At 40.6% G+C, this 20,101-nt stretch overlaps 1 protein-coding gene across 3 annotated transcripts in view; it reads right to left on the bottom strand.

Annotated features, from left to right (window-relative positions):
* The window catches only part of kdm6a (lysine (K)-specific demethylase 6A), a 236,360-nt gene that overhangs the window by 152,747 nt on the left and 63,512 nt on the right, over positions 1-20,101 (bottom strand). For all 3 annotated transcript variants that reach the window (XM_043700865.1, XM_043700863.1, XM_043700864.1), the window contains exon 5: positions 19,309-19,367. In XM_043700865.1, the coding sequence (XP_043556800.1) occupies positions 19,309-19,367 (59 nt within the window). The remainder of the gene's footprint in view (positions 1-19,308; positions 19,368-20,101) is intronic.

Genomic DNA, 20,101 nt, shown 5'->3' with positions numbered 1-20,101 from the left:
AAGGGGATTAACAATGGGGAAAAATTCAAAGATCCAAAATCATAAATATACACTCAGCAAGTCTGGCAGCATCTCGGAAAATTGGAATAGCAAATGTTACGATTTATGACTTTTCATCAGAATTCATGCAATTACTAATGAAAGGTCACAACCTGAAACTTTAACTCTCTCTCCCCACAGATGTTTCCAGATTGTTCTGAAGGGTCACTGAACTTGAAACATCAACGCTTTCTCCACCCACACATAGCAGATCTGCTGAGATTTTCCAACAATTTCTGCTCTTGTTTGGTTTCCAGCATCCATGGTTCTTTGGGGGTTTTTTGTTTCCAGATTTGCAAGTTATTTCGAGCATTTTATATTATTATAGTCTATATTTTTTGTTTGATCAAAATATATCAATTGTGCTGATGGCCTAAAGCTTGCACTTTTTTTTGTAATATGAAACTGCCTTAAAAGGTTACAACATAACTAATTTTATATTGTTGTTTTAGTGCAAATTCACACACACAAAACATGTGATTTAGTGACACCATGTGGTCAAAACTTCACAGTAGAGAAACAAAATAAATTTCCAACAAAACCACTGGAGACTCTAAATAAAAGAAGCAATAGCACTAGATCGGTAACTATTAAATTATCCAATCCAAATTTCATATAGTACAATAAAAGAATTTTCGGACTTCAAAAAGTTACACTAATTCCCTGTTCCATAATGTAGTTTTCTCAAACATGAGATGCTTACCTATGCAGGTTTCTTTCAGCCATGATCACAGTCAACACTGTTGTAAAATAAGGCTGCATACTTATAAACAGCTGGAAAAACAGCAATCCACTTACTTCTACCTACTTGCAAATATACAATAGTTCTTCTAAAATACAGTGTTTTCAAAACCCCAGTTGAAAAGCAGATTGAAAATGACAGAATGCCTGGAGACCTTCATTTAGCAACAGTTTTCAATGAATCAGTTCAAATATTATCGCATATGACATCAGAACCAGGAATAACAACCATTCCATGTTTTAAGGGGTTGATACATATTGTCAACATTGTCCTGGTTCCAGACAATGTCATGCTTGTGTATTTGGACACCACAGCCTCTCATGCAACGAGAAAAGCAAGGTATGAATGTTTGCAGTTGTCTCTGCAATTCTCAAATGCATCACTTCTGGTATTAAAATAGCCTAGGACCAACTGAATTGGTGCCAGGTGATGAGATGGCTAAGCCTGGACAGTGAATGGTTCCTTCAAACTTTGTTCAAACTTATTGTTCCTTCCTGTCTGTTTCCTCAGTTTCCTTTCCCTGGGGACAAACTAGGAATTGCAGGTACATCTGTCAACCACACCAACAGGGGGGAAAGACGTTGAAGCTGATTACAGTGACTCAGAGAAAGACAGACTGTGCACAGTACAGTTGGGTAAGATGATGTGGGATGGGGAAAGGAGGGAGCTAATTAGTACGTCACATTTGCAAAATGTTTAGGAAGCACTATAGAGAGTATAAATTAAGTAAAACATTGTATCCATTTGAAGACACTTGCAGTTATTCAACAAATGCTTTAAGATTTAAAAAAGTCTTGAAGAACATTCAAAACGAATGTGTTGCTTAATTGTAGGCAATTTTCAATTTGATTGAGCCACTGTACATTTAGTTTTATGAATAAAATTTAAAGTTGTGTCAGTTCACTCACGTTTAAGATCTTTTGCATCACTCTTTCCTTTAAACATCTATCCCACCTCAGGAAATTAAAATACATTCGATCTTTAAAGAGAAATGGCTTCATGATTAGGACTACAACTGCAGATTGAAATCCTAAATTGCAAATAAACATATTGCATAACCTACTCCAAACGTTTCTCAATCAACAAATGGTTACCTGAGCAGTGCACAACAGTACACCATAGACAACACAAGGAAAAAAGGATGACAGTTAATCAAAGTAACAATTCCAGCTCTTATTCCCAGTAAGGATTCATCAGGAATAGCACAGCAAGTCAGACAGCATCCGAGGAGCAGGGGAATTGACGTTTTGGGCATATGCCCTTCATCAGGAATGAGGCTTATGGGCCAAGGGGCTGAGAGATAAATGGGAGGGGGTGGGGTTGGAGGTAGCTGAGAATGCGATAGAAAGAAGGTGAGGGAGGTGATAGGCCAGAGAGGAGGGTGGAGCGGATAGATGGGAAAGGTGATGGACAGGTCAGGAGTGCAGTACTGAGTTGGACTTGTTCATTAGTTAGGGGAACAGATAGGCATCACTGGAGCCACAGATATAGGACTGCTGTGTTGCCTCACTAGTGCCAGGGTCAGGGATTTCACTGAACATCTACTGGACATCCTGAAGGGGGTGGGTGATAAGTCAGAGGGAGTGGTACACATTGGTACCAACTACATAGGTAAAACAAAGGACGAGGTATTGTATCAAGAAGTCAGGGAGCTAGGCAGTAGATTAAAGAAGCAGGACCTCAAAAGGTTGTAATCGAAGATTACTCCCAGTGGTATGTACTAATCAGGGCAACATCTTGGCTAAGTGGTTAGCTCTGCTGCTTCACAATGACTCAAGTTTGATTTCACCCTTGGATGAGTGTCTGTGGGGAGTTTACACATTCTCCCAGTGTCTGCATGGGTTTCCTCCGGGAGCTCCAGTTTCCTCCCACAGTTCAAAGATGAGCAAGGTAGGTGGATTTGACTGTGCTAAATTGCCAGGCATCCACGGATATGCAGGCTAGGTGGGAAATGTAGGGTTACAGGGAGAGGGTAGGAAAGGGGATCTGGGCAGGATGCTCAATGGATTCGAAGGGCTGAACAATCTGCTTCCAGAGTTTAGGGATTCTATGATTCTAATAGATTAGGTGAATGCATGGCTCAGGAATTGGTGCAGGAAGAGGGGATTTTAGATTCTGAGATCACTGAGGCTGTTTCTAGGAAAGATGGGACTTCTATAATTGGGATGGTCTGCACCTAAATTAGAATAAGGCTAATATCCTTGAAGGAGGGCTTGCTAATGCTACATGAAAGAATTTTAAACCAGTTTAGTTAGCATGGGTAAGGGTCAGTGAGTTAGTTCCATAGTAACATGGCATAACTTAAAAAGGAACCAAGGCAGGGCAAGTTCAACCAAGTGGTGTCTCAAAGGAATAAGGTGACACCGGATGACCAACATTAAATTTCAGGAGTACTAGAGGAAGACAGATGAGTTAAGGGTGTACATTGAGGCATGGAACTCTGATATTGTTGCCATCACAGATGTGGTTAAGGGAGGGACATGACTGGCAACTTAACATTCAAAGGTATAGGATCTTCAGAGAGAACAGGTGAGGGTGCAAAAGAAGTGGAGGTGGTGCTGCATTATTAGAGAATTACTGTAAAAGGAGGGATGACATCTTGAAACGATTCAGATAAAATGTTGAGAGTAGGCATTGGGAATAAACAGGGAGCAGTTACATTGTTAGAAATGTACTATAGCCCATGCCCAAAAAGACAGTAGGCAAATGGTGAGAGATATGTAGTCAATTCACAAGAGTTTAAAACTAATAATAAAAAATGGAATTATACTTGGGGATTTCAACTACCCCAAAATTAATTGGGATAATTGTAGTAAAAAGGGTTTAGAGGGAGCAGATTTCTTGAAACTGCATACAAAAGAGCTTTTTATGTCAACATGTAGATGGTCCTATAAGGATTCTATACATTCAGCACATCAGTTTTCTTATCTCAACTGAAAGGTTCTGAAGGCTTCCAACTGAAACCTCTTTAAAAAAAAAATGTGTACACTAATACACTGACAAAGATTTGTGCCCAGACTGCTGAACTTTTTCTGAACATCTATTTATATCTGCTGAGGTTATTGCAAATCAAGCTCAAAGTGTTTTGGGAAAGCATGGATTGGGCTTCCAACAAAGTCAGCGTTTCTCAGCTGATAATTCTAGTGCCAATTCTGAGATTCATTTCTGTGCACGTACAATTCTGGGTAAAAAAAAACAAACAAGATCTAAAAAGTTAGTTTCCTGGCTCACAATTGTCAATAATGCGTTTCAGAAGCCGACAACAAGACCAGTCACTTCTGATTATATCCTATAGCATTCACCAATGGTTAGGTTTGATCAACTTTTGCTTTGCAAAAACAAAATGTAGACTTTCAGTAGGTGATTTGACAATACAGGCTTGGATAACATACATTTATTCTGTTCAAGCTCAGGAGGAACTAATGTAGCAACACAACCGCTGAACTCAGCACAAGGAATAAAGAAAGCTGGACTCGTTCTCGCTCAGACCAAGTTTATCATATATATCTTGCATCTTTTTCAGCACATCCTGAATCATTTTAATGAGCCATACTGAAGTGCAATCACTGGATGCAGAATATTCAATTACCTTTAAAAGAGTACTTCAGAGGCAGCTCGCTTAGCACGGCCAACCTTTCTTCAGAAAATAAGCCTCCAGAATATGTTGTGTTCCCAACCACTGGAGTTACAGAATGAGAGGTGGTAACTCACCATTGACTTCAAGGTGGTTAAGTGTGGACAATAAAATGCTGGGTGAACTAGCAACATGCACATCTCTGTGAAACAGTAAAGAAGAATCGCTGTTGCTGCCCTCCATTTCAAGCAGTTTACTAATTTTAGAAAAATGGCCACCCTTCTTTAGACAAAATCACATGTTCACACTCGGGGGACAAAAATGCTGAGTCGCTTTTGTTAATCAAGTAAAAGCTTGCAATTAGATGGTACAATTAATTGTTGACCACAGAGACCTACAGGACATTGGTTAGGCCACTTTTGGAATATTGCATGCAGTTCTGGTTTCCAAAGGGTTCAGAAAACATTTACAAGGATGTTGCCAGGGTTGGAGGATTCAAGCTATAGGGAGAGGTTGAATTGGCTAGGGCTGTTTTCCCTGGAGCGTAGACTGAGGGGTGGGAGAGTCCAGAACTAGAGGGCATAGGTTTAGGATGAAAGGGAAAGATAAAGAGGAGACCGAAGGGGCCACTTTTTCCACACAGAGGGTGGTGGGTGTGTGGAGTGGGCTGCCAGAGAAAGTGGTGGAGGCTGGTACAATTACAACATTTAAAAGGCACCGGTATGGGTATATGAATAGGAAGGGTTTGGAGGGATATGGGTCAGGTGCTGGTAGGTGGGACTAGATTGGGTTGGGATATCTGGTCAGCATGGACAAGTTGGACCGAAGGGTCAGTTTGTGCTGTACATTTATGACTCTATGTAGTAGACGGACATTTGTCTTAATGGGTCAGGTGCTGGTAGGTGGGACTAGATTGGGTTGGGATATCTGGTCAGCATGGACAAGTTGGACCGAAGGGTCAGTTTCTGTGCTGTACATTTATGACTCTATGTAGTAGACGGACATTTGTCTTAAATACATGATCTTAAATTATTTTAAAAGAAACACTAGCATTGAGTACTTTGCAACAAAATTAATCATTGTCATGTTTACTCCTTAGATTTTCAAGGAGAAAGGGAAGGAAAGTCCAGATTAAGGGTTCCTTTGATACACACCTAGTCAATGTGTCACTCAGCAGGTGCAATGCACAAGTGCTCTCCCATACAGACTCCTGCAGCCCATAAACACAAACTAGAATCATTGTTTTTTAAATGCAAGAACTCCTTGACAGAGGCTTATTAAGATTCATTACTAAAACAATTATTTCATCTTGACAAGACTGAAACCATTTGCTGTGTATTCACAGACTATCATTTTAGACCTCTATATCTGCAGATCTTTTTCCACAACCTGTGACAAACCCCAGCTTTTCAACAAACTACCAGATTGAGTAGCCCTTGTTAAACAGGAATAGGATAAGCTAGGGCCCCTAAGCAGCTAGGGCTGCAGCATAAACTCCTTGTGCACTTGAGATGATAATAAACAATGCTGCACCTTACTGAGGAGTGATCTCCCGACAAATTATGCGACAGACTAATTATCGTATTTAATATTTAGCTGCACATTTGTGATGCCAAGACATAAGGTTATCAGTTAAATGCTGGAAAATGGGATTAAAATGGATGTTTTTGACTGGTGCAGACTCAATGGGCTGAAGGCCTTTTTCTGTGCTGTAGTCCTCTGTGATTCTGTAAAGGAAACAGCTACCAGTTAGCTTTGAGGACTTGCATCCATTAAAAAAAATGCATATTAGCTATTTTCACACTCTAATTTTTATTTAATGACTTTCTACTGTCTTTAAAAATGTTATACATCTATAAAGTTTCCTTTGAGCACTTTGCAAGCCATCCAGATCATCAATTTCCTCATTAACTGAAACATTTGCTGTTCCTTCCCCATCAACTCTACTATAAATCTTTTCCATTACTAGTTCAACAATTTACATTGAAAATGATAGCCAGTGCTTTTCCTTTAAAGATATTAACTAATCTACGCATTTCCAGAATTATCTGACATTGTTTCATTCTGAAAATGATTCTTGAAGCCAAGCCACTATATAAGTATACTGAAGTCAGGAAAGGAGTCTGAAAAGCCAGTTCTACATTGTAGGTATTTTGTGTTGATATGGCCGAATGCCCAATATTCCAGAACTTGGGTCTCACCATCCTGTTACCAATTCAATTTACAATCAGAACTACTACTGTTGCTGTGAAGTACATATTTACAAAGCTGCACATTTGGTTCTGCAGAAATATGAATTATTCAACTCTGGCTTACAATTAAATCTAAAAAAGAACAGGACCTTTTGAAAACAATCTGAAGCAACATGCCTAAAATTACCGTTGTGTGACGAGTTGTGGGTCACCGAAAGCTTACAATACAATTTATTTCAGTTCCAGATTAGATTAGATTACTTACAGTGTGGAAACAGGCCCTTCGGCCCAACAAGTCCACACCAACCCTCTGAAGAGCAACCCACCCAGACCCATTCCCCTTCATTTACCCCTTCACCTAACACTACAGGTAATTTGGCATGGCCAATTCACCTCACCTGCACATTTTTGGACTGTGGAAGGAAACCGGAGCACCCAAAGGAAACCCACGCAGACAGTTGCTTGAGGCAGGAATTGAACCCGGGTCTCTGGCACTGAGGCAGCAGTGCTAACCACTGCGCCACCGTGCCGCCCATGATGTTGCTGCTTTCAACTGCAGGACTTATGCCCAAAACGTCGATTCTCCTTCTCCTTTGATGCTGCCTGACCTGCTGTGCTTTTCCAATGACACATTTTTAAGCTTTGATCCCCAGCATCTGCAGTCCTCACTTTCTCCTGCAGGAGCAAACTGCGTACTATAGCTTTACAAAGTCATAGCTGAATTAACCACTTAAACAATTGAGAGAGCTTTGAATCACTATTTATGCAGATAAAAGCAAACCAGGGTTTAACCATGAGACCAACTGAAAAGGAAAGCATTGAATATAGAACAATACAGCGCAGAGCACGCCCTTCTGCTCTCTATGTTGCACCGACCTGTGAACTAATCTAAGGCCATCCCCCTACACTACCCCATCATCATCCAAATGCTTATCCATGGACTGTTTAATTGCTCCTAATCTGGCTGAGTTAACTACATTGGCAGGCAGAGCATTCCACACCCTTACATCTCACCATGTAACGAACCTGCCTTACATCTGTCTTAAATCTATCACCCCTCAATTTGCAGCTAAGCCCCCTCCTACAAACCATCATCATCCTAGGAAAAAAACTCTGTCCACCCTATCGAATCCTCTGATCATCTTGTATGTCTCTATTAAATCCCTCTTAGCCTTCTCACTAATGAGAACAGACCCAAGTCCCTCTTTCCTCATAAGACCTTTCCTCCAGACCAGGCAACATCAAGGCAAATCTCCTCTGCACCTTTTCCAATGCTTCCACACCCTTCCTGTAATGGGGCGACCAGAACTGTACACAATATTCAAGTGAGGCCATATTAGTGTTTTGTACAGTTGCAGGATGACTCTCAGCTCCGGAACTCACTCTCTCTACCAATAAAGCCTAACACACCACATGCCTTCTTAACAGCACTATCTACCTTGGTGGCAACTTTCAGGAATCTATGCATATGAACGCCAAGATCCCTCTGCACATCCACACTACCAAGAATCTTTCCACTGAGCCAGCATTCTGCCTTCCTGTTATTCTTCCCAAAGTGAATCACCTCACGTTTATCTGCAATGAACTCCATTTGCTACCTCTCAGCCCAATTCTGCAGTTTATCCCCCTGCAACCTGCAACATTGCTCCAAACTGTCCACCACTCCACTGACTTTAGTGTCATCTGCAAATTTACTAATCCATCCACCTATACCCAAGTCATTTATAAAAATGACAAACGGCAGTGGTCCCAAAACAGATCCTATGGAACACCAATAGTAACCGGACTCCAGGCTGAATATTTCCATCAACCACCACTCGCTGCCTTCTTTCAGAAAGCCAGTTTCTAATCCAAACTGCTAAATCACCCTCAACCCCATGCCTCCGCATTTTTTCCAAAAGCCAACCATGGGGAACTTTATCAAAGGCTTTAATGAAGTCCATGTACACCACATCAACTGCCTTCTCCTCATCCACACGCTTGGTCACCTTCTCAAAAAACTCAATGAGGTTTCTGAGACACGACCTGCTTTTGACAAAACCATGTTGACTATCTCCAATCAAATTGTTGCTTGCGAGATGATTATAAATCCCATCTCTTATAATCCTTTCCAAAACCCTTCCCATAACAGAAGTAAGGCTCATTGGTCTATAATTACCTGGGTCATCTCTACTGCCCGTCTTGAAGAGGGGCACAACATTTGCAATCCTCTGGTCATCTGGTATTAAACCTGTAGACAATGACGACTCAAAGATCAAGGCCAAAGACTCCACCATCTCCTCCCTAGCTTCCCAAGAATCCTCTGATAAATCCCATCTGACCCAGGGGAACTTATCTACTTTTGCACCTTCTAGGAATTGATAACACCTCCTCCTTGGTAACCACAATCCTTTCTAGTCCAATAGCCCATATCGGTCTTCTCCTCTACAATATTCTCCTTGTCCTGAGTGAAAATAGATAGGAAATATTTGTTTAGCACCTCTCTGATCTCCACAGGGTCCACACTCAACTTCCCACTGCTGTCTTTGACTGGCCCTATTCCTACCCTAATCATCCTTTTATTCCTCACATACTTATAGAAAACTTTAGGGTGCTCCTTTATTCTACCTAGTAAAGACTGCTCATGTCCCCTCCGTGCTCCTCTTAACACTCTCTTTTAATTCTTCCTCGCTAATCTGTAACTCTCCATCGCCTCATCTGAACCATCTCGTCTCAACATCACATAAGCCTCCCTCTTCCATCTATCAAGAGATACAATTTCTTTAGTAAATCATGGTTCCCCTTCCTTATCACTTCCTCCCTGCTTGACAGGCACATACCTATCAAGATCACGCAAAATCTGTTCTTTAAACCAGCTCCATATTTCGACTGACCCATCCTCTGCATTTTGCTACCCCATTCTGTGCCTCCCAAGTCTTGCCTAATCGCAATATAGTTGCCCTTCCCCCCATCTATAACTCTTAGTCTGTGGCATGTACCTAGCCCTTTCCATCACTGAACTAAATCAACTGAATTATGGTCACTCTCTCCAAAGTGCTCACCTACCACTAAATCAAACACCTGGCCTGGTTCATTACCAAGCACAAGATCCAGTGTTTAATGATTTGATCTCGGGAGATGGTGCACTGCCCATCTCTAACTATTGTTAATTGGGCAATGGTGGACACTTTCTAAAATCACATTAATCCACGTTGTGACAGGGAAGAAACTCTTTGGTTTTGAGAATACGTAGAGTGAAATAAAGCAATCAAACACACCACTTTTATGACATATTGCATACACCAAATTAACCTTAATGCCTCAAGAGCAAAGGAGTTGCCAGGGTTGGAGGATCTGAGCTACAGGGAGAGGCTGAACAGGCAGGGGCTGTTGCCCCTGGAGCATCGGAGGCTGAGGGGTGACCTTATAGAGGTGTACAAAATTATGAGAGGCATGGATAGGATAAATAGACAGAGCCTTTTCCCTGGGGTCGGGGAGTCCAGAACTAGAGGGCATAGGTTTAGGGTGAGAGGGGAAAGATATAAAAGAGACCTGAGGGGCAACCTTTTCACGCAGAGGGTTGTACGTGCATGGAATGAGCTGCCAGAAGAAGTGGTGGAGGCTGGTACAATTGCAACATTTGGATGGGTAAATGAATAGGAAGGGTTTGGAAGGATATGGGCCGGGTGCTGGCAGGTGGGACTAGATTGGGTTGGGATATCTAGTCAGCATGGACGGGTTGGACCGAAGGGTTTGTTTCCATGCTGTACATCACTATGACTCTATGAGTTAGGGAATATGTAACAGGATTCAGATAAGCAAACAATGCAACAAACTTAATTCAAACATACCCAAAACAAAAGCTACCCTTATGCTAACTTACCCAAGTCACATTTGGCCATTATCACACACGCTGACCTGTTCCCAGCTAAGCAACAAGGCTGTGTTTCACCCCTCCATATAGCAGGGTACAGAACAGTATAGGACCTTGAGCCCTCTATGTTGTGCTGACCTTTTATCCTATTCTAAAGTTCAAACTGACCTACATACCCTTCCTTTTACTATCACCCATGTGCCTAACCAAGAGTCACTTAAATGTCCCTAATGTATCTGACCCTACCACTACTGCTGGCAGTGCATTCCATGCACCTATGTAAAGAACTTACTTCTGACATCTCCCCTAAACTTTCCACCAATCACCTTAAAGTTATGCCCAGTTGTGATAAACTATTCACTCTACCTATGCCTCTCATCATCTTGTACACCTCTATCGAGTCACCTCTCATGTTTCTTCACCCCAACGAGGGAGCTATGGCTTTTCTCAATCTTTCGCCAGAAGACATGCCCTCCAGTCCAGGCAGCATCCTGATAAATCTCCTCTGCACCCTATCTAAAATTGCCAAATCCTTCCTATCAAGAGATGACCAGAACTGAACACAACATTCCAAGTGCGGCTTAACCAGGGCTTTATAGAGCTGCAGCAAAACCTTGCACCTCTTTAAAATCAATCCTCCTGCTAATGAAAGCCAACACACCATACACCTTCTTAACAACTTGGGTGGCAACTTTGAGGAATCTATGGACGTGAACCCCAAGATCCCTCTGCTCCTCCACACTGCCAGGAATCCTGCCTTTAACTCTGCAATCTACATTCAAATTCAGCCTTCAAAAATGAAGGCGTTAACAATTTAAGGTTGAACTCCATCTGCCACTTCTCAGCTCATCTCTGCATACTGGCAATGTCCCATTGTAACCTCCAACAGTCTTCCACACTATCCACAACTCAACGAATGTTTGTGCCATTGGCAAACTTACTAACCCACCCTTCCACTTCTTTATCCAAGTTATTGATAAAAATCACAAAGAGCAGAGATCTCAAAATTGATCCCTGCTGAACACCACTGGTCACCGAGCTTCAGGCTGAATACTTTCCATCTACTACCACCAGACATCCAGATTTCCCTATTCTATGTTCATGTTCTTACTTTCTGAAGAAGTTTATCATGAGAAACATTACCAAACACATTGCTAAAATCCATGTACCACCACATCTTCTGCTCTACCTTCATCAACATGTTTTGTGACATCCTAAAAGAATTCAATAAAGGATTCTGAGGCATGACCTGGCCCTCTCTAAGCCATGCTGACTATTAATCAAACTATGGTTTTACAAGTAATCATAAATCTTGTCTCAGAATCCTCTCCAATACATTACCCACTACTGACATAAGACTGACTAGTCTGTAATTCCTAGGATTACCCTATTCCCTTTCTTGAATAAGGGAACAGCATTTGCCACCCTTCGATCATCTGGCACTACTCCAGTAAAGACGCAAAGATAATCACCAAAGGCACAGCAATCTCTTCCCTCGCTTCATTTAGTAACCTAGGTATATCCCATCTGGCCCAAGGTTTTTATCCATCCCAATGTTCTTCAAAATTTTTAACACATCCTTTTTCCTAACACCAACCAGTTCTAGCATAGCAGCCTATTTCATGCTGTCCCCAGAAACGTCAAAGTGCCTCGCAGTAGTGAATACTGAAACAAAGTTTTCATTACGGGCTTTTCCTACTTCCTCCAACTCCAGGCACAAGTTCCCTCCACTACTCCTAATTGACCCTAGCCTCACTCTGGTCAGCTTCTTGTTCCTCAAATAAGTGTAGAACGCCTTGGGATTTTCCTTAATCTCACCTGCTAAAGCTTTTTCATGCCCCCTTCTATATTTTCAAAGTCCATTCTTCAGTTCCTTCCTGGCTACCTTGTAACCCTCAAGCCATGTTTTGATCCTTGTCTCAACCTTAAGTCAGCTTCCTTCTTCCTCTTGACTAGATGTTCCACATCCCTTGACACCCAAGGGTCTGTCACCTATCACCCCTTCCTTGCCTCAGTGGGACAAACCTTTCCAGCACTATCAGCTAGTGTTTCCTAAACAACCTCCACATTTTAGTCATGCATTTCCCTGAGAACATCAGTTCCCAGCTAGTGCCTAATAGCATTGTAATTTCCCCCTCCCTCAATTAAATACTTTCCCATATCGTCTGCTCCTATCCATCTCCATGACTATAACAAAAAATCAGGAATTTGTGATCACTACCACCGAAATGCTCTCCCACCAGGAGATCTGACACGTGGCATGGTTCATTGCCAAGCACCAAATCCAATATGGCATCCCCTCTAGTTAGCCCATCAGGAACACTTTCTGGACACGCCTGACAAAAATTGCTCCATCCAAACTATTTGAACTAAGGAGGTTCCAATCAATATTAGGGAAGTTGAAGTCAATCCTGTTACTTCTGCACCTTTCCAAATTCTGCCTCCCAAGCTGCTCCTGTGTCTCTGATGCTACTGGGGGGCATATAGAAAACTCCCAATAAAGTGAGTGCTCCTTTCCGGTTTCTGACTTCAACCCATGCTGACTCTGTCGACAGACCCTCCTCCATGCACTCCCTTTCTGCAGCTGTGAAACTATCCCTGATTAGCAATGCCACTCTTAATTCCCCACCATGAACCTGCAGTTCCACATTACCTAACTCTCTTAGGTAACTGTACTCTTCCAATTCTGGAATCTTGGGCAAGCTCAACTGTAATCACTCAACTATCAATGGCCAGATGGCAAGGTCCTAAGCTCTGGAATTTCCTGCATTAAACTCCACCTCCTCAACATTCTTTCCACCCATCATAAACGCTTTAAAACTTATTTGTCAAGCTTCATCACCTGGCTAACAGCTTAGTCCATGCCTGTGGAAAACGGTGTTTGATAATACTGTTGTTTGCAGGTTTGAGGAAGGGTAGAAAGTTGCTGTACTTTAGAAAAATGCCAAAGTCCCATGTGTTTATTAAAACTGCATCCCTTAAATCCAACAATACATTCAAAACCTCACATTTGAAAGGTCTATGTCATTCCAGCTGAATGCACTGAGAAGCAAAACTTTGATTTGTTCTTGTGATGTTGCCAGTGCTAGCTCGACCAACATTTATTGCCCATCCTTAATTGTACTTTAAGGCAACTCATTACCAGCTTTTCTTGAATTGTTGCCATCTTGAGGTATAGTGACATTTAAATACTCTAAGAAGGAGCTCCAGGATTCTGACCCAGTGACACCGGAGGAACGGCAATATATTCCAAAGTCAGGATGGTTGGTGACTTGGAAGGGAACTTGAAGATGGTGGTGCTCCCATGTATCTGCTGCCCTTGCCCTTCTAAATGGAAGTGGCCATGAATTTGGAAGGTGCTGTCTAAGGCAACTTAGTATATTTGTGCAGTGCATCTTTGTAGATGGTACACACTGCTGCTGAGCGGTGGTGGTGGTGGAGACAGTGACTATAATAGGATGTACCACTGTGGGAAGGTGAAGTCGATGGAAGGAGACGTGTATGAAGCATGAACAACATGGTGTACCATTAGTCAGAAAACACTTTGTTGGGGGAGTATAATTTCTATGTAATTAATAACAGCTTCCGATTCTATGTTCATGTTACTTAGAAATAACCAACTTACCAATTTCCATTCAGGAGCACAAATGGATTTATCAACAACATCATGGTTTCTCCCTCTTTATACACTTGTGCCCTTTTGAATCTGTGGAATTTTCCTACTGCTGCTCATTCAGTTTGGAGCTCTTGAGGCCAGTAATTTTGTTTTCAGGATGATAGATTGTCATAGAATAAATGTGTAATGATAACACTGACACCTTGCAGCCTTTTGTGCTGTCAAATGCTGCTTTGCTAGTGCCCTAATGGACACATCCATAAGTCAACAATTGCTACCTGCGAGGGAAGCCAAACACATCTTCAAATCCCTACACTCTCCCACAGTGACTGTTTAGATTAATTGGGATCATGTAATGGGGATGCTGATGATCTAATTAATTCAGGGGTGTACTTCAGATTGGGAAATATGGTTAATGCTCTCTGCTACAGACTTGAAAGGCCAAATAACAAAGAAACTCAACAGGTCTAGCAGCATCTGTGGAGAAAAAAAAAGTTAATGTTCCAAGTCCAGTAACTTCATCAGAACCAAGCTTCTCCAACAGTTTTCATTTCAGATTTTTAGCATCTGCAGTTTTTTTTGGTCAGATTCAGCTGAACTAACTATTTGCACAGATTTGAGAATCCTGGAACTGCATGTCAACACACTGTCAACACCACCTCAAGCTAATGGGGTTTATATAACAAAATATTTCAAAGCACTTAGTAGGCATGTTGTCAGTTTTCCATAGGAATAAACTAAGCTCAGATTAGAAAAAGATGTTTAAAAAGAGGCACGCAAAAAGCACGTTCATCTTGCTGCTTCCAATGGTTTCCCTGGTCTGAGTCAAAAATTGATCTTTTGCAACACACTCACATAACCAAAGACGACAGTGACTGAAAAATCATCATTGTGGCTTGCAATATTGAAAAGTAGGTTCTGGCCAATTGGACTCTCACCACCTCATGCTATTTTCCTCTTCATTATAAATGGAGACTTTTTTCCCCCATTATGAAGGGTATTGAAATTTATTCTTCAAAACCAAACTCTTCAAATTTTAAACATAATGGAATTAGAGCAGTTACTTATCTCTGGTCTATGAGTTTCAATGCCCTATTAAGCTGAACTGCACATAAGCAACTTCCAAATACTTGAAAGGGTGGTGTTTATATTATTTAATGGTTCTAGCTATATAGGTATAACAGAACGAAAGCTTATAGATACAACCATCAAGCTAAATTTCAATATGAGTGGCAAAGCAACAACTTTCACCAGAGACCTCAGAATGCTGTCCATAAAGATAGTGGTCTCTGAGGTGCTCTCCAATGGCCAGGAGCAATGTGCTAAAGCTATTTAAGCAGTCAAATACATTGAAGAATATTCTTAAAAATCAAAGTTTGGGTGAAGATTTGTAGCTCGGGTGCTCGTTGTTGTGGTTCTGTTCGCCGAGCTGGAAATTTTTGTTGCAAACGTTTCGTCCCCTGTCTAGATGACATCCTCAGTGCTTGGGAGCCTCCTGTGAAGCGCTTCTGTGGTGTTTCCTCCGGCATTTATAGTGGCCTGTCCCTGCCGCTTCCGGTTGTCAGTTTCAGCTGTCCGCTGTAGTGGCCGGTATATTGGGTCCAGGTCGATGTGTTTGTTGATGGAGTTTGTGGATGAGTGCCATGCTTCTAGGAATTCCCTGGCTGTTCTCTGTCTGGCTTGCCCTATAATGGTAGTGTTGTACCAGTCGAATTCATGTTGCTTGTCGTCTGCATGTGTGGCAACGAAGGATAGCTGGTCGTGGCGTTTCGTGGCTAGTTGATGTTCATGGATGCGGATCGTTAGCTGTCTTCCTGTTTGTCCTATATAGTGTTTTGTGCAGTCCTTGCATGGGATTTTCTACACTACATTAGCTTTGCTCATGCTGGGTATCGGGTCCTTCGTTCGGTGAGTTGTTGTCTGAGGGTGGCTGTTGGTTTGTGTGCTGTTATAAGTCCTAGTGGTCGCAGTAGTCTGGCTGTCGGTTCTGAAATGCTCCTGTGTATGGTAGTGTGGCTAGTCCTTCGCACTATATAGGACAAACACGAAGACAGCTAACGATCCGAATCCATGAACATCAACTAGCCACGAAATGCCACGACCAGCTATGCTGAAACTGACAACCGGAAGCGGCAGGGACAGGCCACTATAAATGCCGGAGGAAACACCGCAGAAGCGCTTCACAGGAGGCTCCCAAGCACTGAGGATGTCACCTGGACAGGGGACGAAACGTTTGCAACAAAAATTTCCAGCTCGGCGAACAGAACCACAACATTCTTAAAAATCTTTATATAGAGGAAGGAAAGGTAGAAGTATACACATTAGATGCTGAAATATAATGCAAGCTTTAAAAAATTACAAACCTATGAAATCACAAAAAGGAATAACATTACGCAAATATAAAATAAGTTTTCTAGGACCTGGCAAGCTCTTCAGCATTATGACTTTAAGTACATAATAAAATTCCAGCTGTAATTAACCTGCCTGCTCACTTGCAGATGAAGATAACATCATGGCTACAACATAAAGAGAAAGTTTTCAATCAGTTCAGCAATTTTGAATTGTTTATCACCTGGAGACATTTCAAAAGCACACAACATAGTGTAGAATCTAATAGCTTTCCATGTTCAACTGTGCATACTTGAATTCTTCAGTTGTCAGTTTTAGAAATTAACAGTGAAAACTTTTTTTAACCACAACAAAATCCAGGCTACTATCTCTAACAGGTGAGTCACCACAATAAGAAGTCTGACAAAAATTAGTTGGGCATGTATCTCCATCAATAACAGTTTCACACAAGAGACTGAGTGGCATTGATCAGTTAAAATACAATACAAGCAGCATTTAAGTTTTTTCATGCAGGACCACTGGAATCTGTAAGGAAAGCACCTTTCACGTCATTAAATCTGGTAGACTCCAAATAAGAGTGATGGGAGATAATTCCTGAATCTATCACTTCAGTACGCAATTCTCAAAGAAGTCAAGAGCTTAACTTTAAACATTGTGCAAACCAAAAGTTTAGTTTACTTCGATTGACCCCTGCTATGTCCACAGCACTAACAATAGTCATCCAAAAGGTTCTAAAATGATTTTAGGCTGACAGTTGTCAAAACAATTTAATCGTATAATTAGTTGTATAATTTCATCACAACTCATCCCTCAAAATTTGCGAAAGATTTTCTCATGCTTAAGTTTTCAAATAAAGACACAACAAATTACTCATGAAATATCCACACTTCAAATTTTAGATTCACAAGTATGGCATATCTAGAAGAAATAAGTGCAGTAAGTCTTTTTCTTCCCCAAAGATTGATACAAAGTAATGTCTATGCCACCTTTCATCTAATTGTTTTAATAACCCATCGAGATTAACTTTACAACTAGTGAGATAGCAACTAAAACTGGTTATATGGAGCTACAGTGAAAACCCCAGTCTGGAAAAAAGACTTGCAACATTCCATATTATAATGCATACAAACAAGCAAATTTCTAAAAAGCAACTTGTCAATAATTGAAACAGAAATTTAAGCTGCGGTCATTTCTAAAAATGAAGGAGCTTTTCAAAACTAAGTCCAAATCTCCACAATTTTGTTAGTTACTCTATTTGTCCTTGCTGCCTCTGCATTGATCAAACCTTCTACAAAAATGGAAATAAAGGCACTAACTGGGTGCATGATAAATCTTTCACGTCAAAAGAACACCAAATAAAACCAATGCCACAGCCTTACCAGTTCTGGAAAATTAAGCCCAAAGAAGCTGCAAAGATTTTATTTTATCACAAACTCTACTGGACTGCCTACATGCTGACAAAAGTGATATCTCATTGGTAAATTATACAAGTATTAAAACCGGTCAAAATTTGACTCAAGTACAGAAACTAAAGCACTTTCCTGATTTGGAATGAAAAGTACATTTTATTTACATTTACAAAAGGAAAAAACATAAGAGTCAGTCTAAAACTGAGTCTGCAGTAAAACGTAGCAAGCTAAATTTTAAACACTGCATGTCAAAAAAACATTCACTTCCCACAGAACAACATCAAAAGGAGTTGTTGGAGAAGAATAATTCCATACAGACTAGAATCTCAATGATTTGAGAATGTCCAAAATGTACCAGTGGTGGGGTTACCCTGCAAATGAAGCAGATAACGGAGATATCGCTGCAGTAATTCAGTGGTCAATTGTTATTGGACATTTCCTCATGTCGGAATACAACACAAAAGTTTAACCCTTCCAACATGTTTAATGATCACAACACACTTTGGTTTATTCAGCAGTATGTTAAAAGGAAACTAAATTTTAGCTCATTTCACATCAAAACATGAGAAGTCCTTTATCACTTTCCAACTTCATTACCACGCAATACCACCTCCCCAAACAACCCGACTTGTTTCAACTATTTTAGCCAATAAAGAATAGACTATTACAATTGGTGGAGTAAAATCTTAAATCATTTCAAGTTCTGCAATATTATAAAATTCCTAAAACTTGTCCAATTTAAATTGGATTGCATGATTTTTATTAAAGTAACATGTCTCAGCATTGTTAGAGGACAGGCTGTGTTAAAAGTCATTTGTGTCAGAGCCGATTACAAAGACAGATTAGTTGAAAATGAATTTTTATTTCATAGTATCCTAGGATATTTGCTGCCTTAAGGACTGAATTTCACAATCAGCAAGTATTCTGAAAAAATTATTACAGAGCCTTTATTTTGTTTTTAGTTGATTCCTGTAGTTACACCCACAAGACAAAGAGTCATGGTTCACTTCAATTTGAATTAGAAGGTGGGCCATGTTGGAAGGAGGAGAAGGTGGTGAGATAGAAAAAGATGTGAAATAAGCATGTGAATAGAGGTTGTGAAAAGGAACACATGGTGGCAAGAAACTAAAACACACTGGCAGAAGATGGAGGGCTTTTGAAACCATCTCCATCTCGAATTCAGTGATTTTCTAACTCTATTATTTAAGGGGGTAATGATCGGCTCACGGAGAGATGATGGGGAATTTGATGCAACAAATATAGATTCCCTTTTTTAAAAACAGGCTTACAGCAGTGACACTGTGTCTAATTAACCAGAATTGGGTAAGTAAAGATGAAAAGCAATATAATAACTCCACATTTCCCGGCCTGAATTACACAGACAAGAGATTTCAGTTAAACAATTTTACAAACCATGTACCCTAGGCTAGCAGAAAAAGACAAACTGGTAAATGCATTGCTCCAAACAAGTAAAACTAACTAATTTGAAGATGCCATCTTATTGTAATTAAAGACTAATATATAATTTACTTACCACTGAAATGCATTATAATGGAAGTAGACAAGACCAAGGCCATATAAAAAGGCAGCATTCTGTGGAGATAAAATATTTAAAACATTCAATAACATAAAAAAGTCAACACACTTTGTTAGAACAAACACTCACTAACTTAATTACTGAATTCTTCAATGTAGAATTGGTGCCTAAAATTATTACAAAAGATAGTAATCAGTACATTTCAAACTAACCGCAAACGTAGCATCTTGGAGATACAATACCATGAACTAGATCATTTGGAAATTCAAAACCAACCTGCAAATTATTTTTTGCACAAATGCTGCTATATAATGTGCTGCACCCAGTCACAATTACCCAAAAAACAAAAAGTAGACGAAAAAGAAATAGAAAAACAAACGACTTTAATAAAAAGTAAGAAAGGTCGTCAAGGATGGTAAAGATGGAGAACAGAAACAAAAAATGCTGGAGAAACTCATCTGGTGTGGTATCGTCTGTGGAGAGAGAAACAGAATTAATGTGAATTATTTCAGAACTGAAAGTAGTTGGAATTTTTAAAATAACCTTTGGCAGAAACAGAGGAGGGGCAAAGGGAATATAGTAAATGGTGTAGAGGCCAATTATAAGAGACTATTGTGAAAGAGAGAAAAAATGCAAGGGAGAGAATGAGTTTTCTCTGCTGTGAGCAAGCTCAATGAAACTCAAATAAGATAAAGTTGTGTGCTTGCACGCGGTTTGGGAGGGAACAGGAGGAGAAAATGCAAAAAATGACAGAACATCAATTTGTTCTGAAAAAGGGTCACTGGACCTG

This window comes from Chiloscyllium plagiosum, chromosome 12, assembly GCF_004010195.1.
Source record: "Chiloscyllium plagiosum isolate BGI_BamShark_2017 chromosome 12, ASM401019v2, whole genome shotgun sequence".
Lineage (NCBI taxonomy): Eukaryota > Metazoa > Chordata > Chondrichthyes > Orectolobiformes > Hemiscylliidae > Chiloscyllium > Chiloscyllium plagiosum.
Note: the sequence above shows the minus strand (reverse complement) of the source record. Positions and strands in the feature narration are given on the sequence as shown.